This window comes from Egretta garzetta, unplaced genomic scaffold (genome assembly GCF_000687185.1).
Source record: "Egretta garzetta isolate BGI_Z169 unplaced genomic scaffold, ASM68718v1 scaffold363, whole genome shotgun sequence".
Taxonomy (NCBI): domain Eukaryota; kingdom Metazoa; phylum Chordata; class Aves; order Pelecaniformes; family Ardeidae; genus Egretta; species Egretta garzetta.
In genome coordinates, this window is record NW_009259039.1 from 711,962 (window position 1) to 715,936 (window position 3,975).

Below are 3,975 nucleotides of genomic sequence, written 5' to 3' on the forward strand. Positions count from 1 at the left end.
GCCATCAGGGAGTGAAGGTAAGTATATCAGGGAATAAGTGGTCTGCATCACAGATTCAGATCTTTATTAGGAATGCCTGAGGTCATGAACCAAGGCCATGGTCCTGCTTAGGAAATGCCTACTGAAGCACGGGCAGGATCCCAGAGAATATATCTAATAGTGATTCTCAGTCTTCCTGAGTAAGAGGTGGGGATGAGAAGGCAAAAACTGGGTGATCAGAGACTTTAAGCAGTTCCAGACATCAGCTGCCCTCTCTTAGCAGTAAGAACCACCACCTGAGAAAGTTCAATGCTAATGTGTATGAATTCTTCTGGAATACGTCCCACTTAAAAATCCACATAAAGCATACCCTGAAAATCCTGTAGACATCACCATCATGACTGACATTCACAGGTTCATAGTACAAGCCATCAAAAAAGGTGGTTTTGACTGGGGTACACCCCTCTGGCTTGTCATCTTCCAGGTTGAGACCATTGTAGTAATAGCCATATAAATCGTTCACACGAAGTTGGTAGTACACCTGGGAGGTAAGAACAACTAGTATAAACAGGAGGAAGGTCCCAGGCAGGTGCAAAGTCACATATACTCAAAGTTATGGTGGCCCTTGAGCAACCCTGTAGAGTGTGGTGGGTTTGTGTAGCGATGCCTATCTAGAGATGAATAAGCAATTCGGCTGGTGATACACAAGAAGGACTGGACTCTAGCCCCTTCCTTCTGATCTGCAATGACTTTGTGGGGTGAACTTGAGCAAAAAGCATGGAGATATACTGCTGAGTTATGCGGAGAGGAGACTGGAGTCCAACAAGATACTAGCTGACATCTACAGCTTTTGATCTAGGCCTAAGGCCTGAGTCATAAAATGTAACTTTCATATAAACACTCCCCAGGGAAGAACTATGCTTTCAAGGATTTACATTAGGCATAGTCTTAGGATATGCCATGCTTTCCAAAAGTCAATGTTCCACTATCAATTTCTGTCTTTGAAGTGTACAACTGCCACAGACCTTTCTTCAATCACAGAGATGTCTGTTTCCAAGGCGAAAATAAAAACATAGCCAGCAGCAGAGAGATCACAGGTGGGAATCGGAATGTCATTCGGTATGTCCCTAGGTCAAAAGAGGATAGGACTAGGGATGTGGCTTACGCTCTCAGCAGATAACTGTCGCTCAGGCTGAAGAAGAAGGACACTCTGATCTACAGCTCTCAGGGCACAGTAGGAGTTGGCAGCAGCTTCAAGGTGGAGACTGACTTTAGAGCCAGGGAGTCCCTGCTTCTCAGAGAACTCGAGCTGGAGCTGGAAATTAATAAATCCAAGACAACCATACAGAAATTAGGACAATCAGCTTGGCACATAGATCTAAATCTCACCTTTCACCAGCAGTCTATTCTCTGTGGGGCAAAGCCCTTACCACTAGATGGCCCTTCAGAATGCCTCTTCTGTAAAAATCCACGACCTCTATAATCCCCTACTCACCTCCCTCTCCCCATTCTATTGAGAATTTAGTTTGAGTCTGAGCATCCATATCAATTCCAGGGACAGATCCTCATGTTGTCAGGCACATCTGTACCTTTTCCATTCCTAAAGGCCATCCCTAGTGCAGGGCTCCTGATGAAGTCATTCCCTAACTGCTCTCTCAGCAAAGAGCCAGCTGATGTAGCCCTTGATAAGAAAGCAAATGTTTTCACCTTGTTCTTGAAGCATACATCGCTGTGTATCCAAGAGCTGTCAGCCACTATCTCCCCATGAGGATGCACTGTGTAGAGCAACAGCCTGGCACTGGGGGCAAGTTTCTCAGTGACAGTTAGTGTGATGGAGAATGTACCTCTGGGAGCTGTGGAAATAACATGAAACAGGGGAAGAGAAGCCAACAAAAGAGATTAGACCAACCTTGTCTTTGGTAGGAGGACCACATATTTCTCCATAACCTACCAGCACCTTTAAAAACAGGGAATTTGGATAGTGGAAGATTCTTCTCTCAGTGACTGAGGAATAGCTCCCATCAGCAAGACAACAGATACAAACTGGAGGACGCTGAGAGCAAGGTGCTTTGCAGAGAGAGGTCTGAGATGAGTAGAAGTTGGACAGGGAAATCTGTGCATGATTGCTATGAGAAGAGCACAACATTGCTTTTGGGTCTCAGACCTAGAACCTCCACCAGAGGAGGTCAATCTCCTGAGCTAAGGAAGAGGTCTCTTAATACTAGGAAATGGATGACAACTAGTAGCAGGGACAGGAAATTAAGCTTTCACATAAGTTTTGGCAAGTCACACACTATTACACACCTTAGTGTCAGCCCCAATAGTATGGAAAAACCACATGGCTTCCAGCTGATTTCATGAAGGGAAAATCATGTCACATAGATGCCTTTTGATGAATGGGATGTCTCTCCCTAAACTACAGGGAAACCTATGCTGTGAAGCCATAGTACATGAATATCCAGAGAAAGACCAAAGATGGCAAATACTAATCCTATATGTGGATTGAGGTTTACTTAAGCCACCTACTGAAGACTGAAGATAGACCAGGTTCTGCAAGAAAAGATATTTTTAACAATGAAAGAAAAAAGTTGAGCTTGTTGTGATTGGTAGGATCATTGTCATTTGTGGGTATTTGGAGACTTCTGAACGTGCAATGAATTCCAAGGAGTTAACTGTTAAATATCCCTGTCAAATGGGACACCTATTATTTCAAACTTCAAGAAGTTTTAGAAAGTTTTAGTCTTCTAATTGGTGAAGATTTAGACGATGAAACTTTAAATACTCCTTGGCAAGAAACGAAACAGAAGAAGGTTACATTCCTTGGTGTTTGATCACAACAAAGTTTTCATCTTTCAACTAACAAGACCAATTTGATTATAATACGGGGGTGGCTTGATGCAGCAGCAAAAGCAAATGATACTGTGAGTGGTGACAGGTCACGGGGTTTTAAAAACTAGCACTGATTTAGCTGCACTTCTCTGCTTTCATCCCTTCTTACAGAACTTATTAATGCTCTGGTGCTCAGAAAGATGCTCTGAAGTACAAGTAAGCAATATGGGCTAGAACTTACCACGAGAGATGCTGACTTGTTTCTGGTCGCTGAGAATAATTTTTCCTTTCGTCATTACCTGGGCATAGAAAAAAACCTCATGAGACAGGATCAAAAGCACCTCCTCCCTTTCCTCATGAAATCATTGATTTTGGGTAATGTTCTGAGATGCTTCAAAGGCCATCAAGTCAAGCTATGATCTCTAACCACTGCCTGGCCTGGGTATTTCTGCCTTATATAGTGTTCAAGAGAAGGTGAGAGAAAAAAGATATTTTGGCAGACAAGGTAGCACTCACCACATAGTAGAAGTTTGCGTGGCTGGCATTCCTCTACCCCTTTCTGTTCAGGACATAGTGAACGTTGATCATTCTCTGCTGGCCACAGCTGAGCTTCTCTGTCACAGGCTCGATTTTCACAAAGCTGTTGGTCCGTGAGTAGAAACGCCGGACAAAGAATAAGGCTTGGGGCTCATTATCATTCCTCCAGCCGAAGAAGTCTTCACAGTCATCTGGTGCCTGCCTGACCTATGAAGCAGAAGAGTCATACATGGGGAATCAACAAAGTGGAATACAAAAGAATGGCAGGAAGGTGAGACACAAAGGCATCTTCCCTCTGAAATATTCTTCTGGGAGGCTGATTTTTTGGGGTTGTTTAAGCCAAGAGCAAGAGCTGATGTGAAAAATTTGTGCTCCACCAGTCCAGAGCAGGGGGAATTCTGGACACCTTAATGTGTCCGGACACCTATGGCACATTGCAGTAGGGAGGTTATTTCTGGTTCTTGCAGGATTGGAACAAGTTGTATAAACGGCTAGGACTTTATTGTGAGTTAGAATGACATTGTTCTCCAACAGCCTTCTTTTTCTCAGCTCTTCCCATCACATCATATAAAAGGAATGAGAACACAAGAAGACAGTTTGGTTGTAATAGGCATGAGTGGCTGGGGGCAG

General features: G+C 43.7%; 1 protein-coding gene across 1 annotated transcript in view; it reads right to left on the bottom strand.

Annotated features, from left to right (window-relative positions):
- LOC104122790 (ovostatin-like) overlaps nucleotides 1-3,975 on the bottom strand; it is a 32,651-nt gene that overhangs the window by 17,795 nt on the left and 10,881 nt on the right. Inside the window, 5 exon segments of the mRNA XM_009634963.2 lie at nucleotides 350-520; nucleotides 1,145-1,294; nucleotides 1,687-1,832; nucleotides 3,050-3,107; nucleotides 3,325-3,552. Coding sequence (XP_009633258.1) covers nucleotides 350-520; nucleotides 1,145-1,294; nucleotides 1,687-1,832; nucleotides 3,050-3,107; nucleotides 3,325-3,552 — 753 coding nt within the window.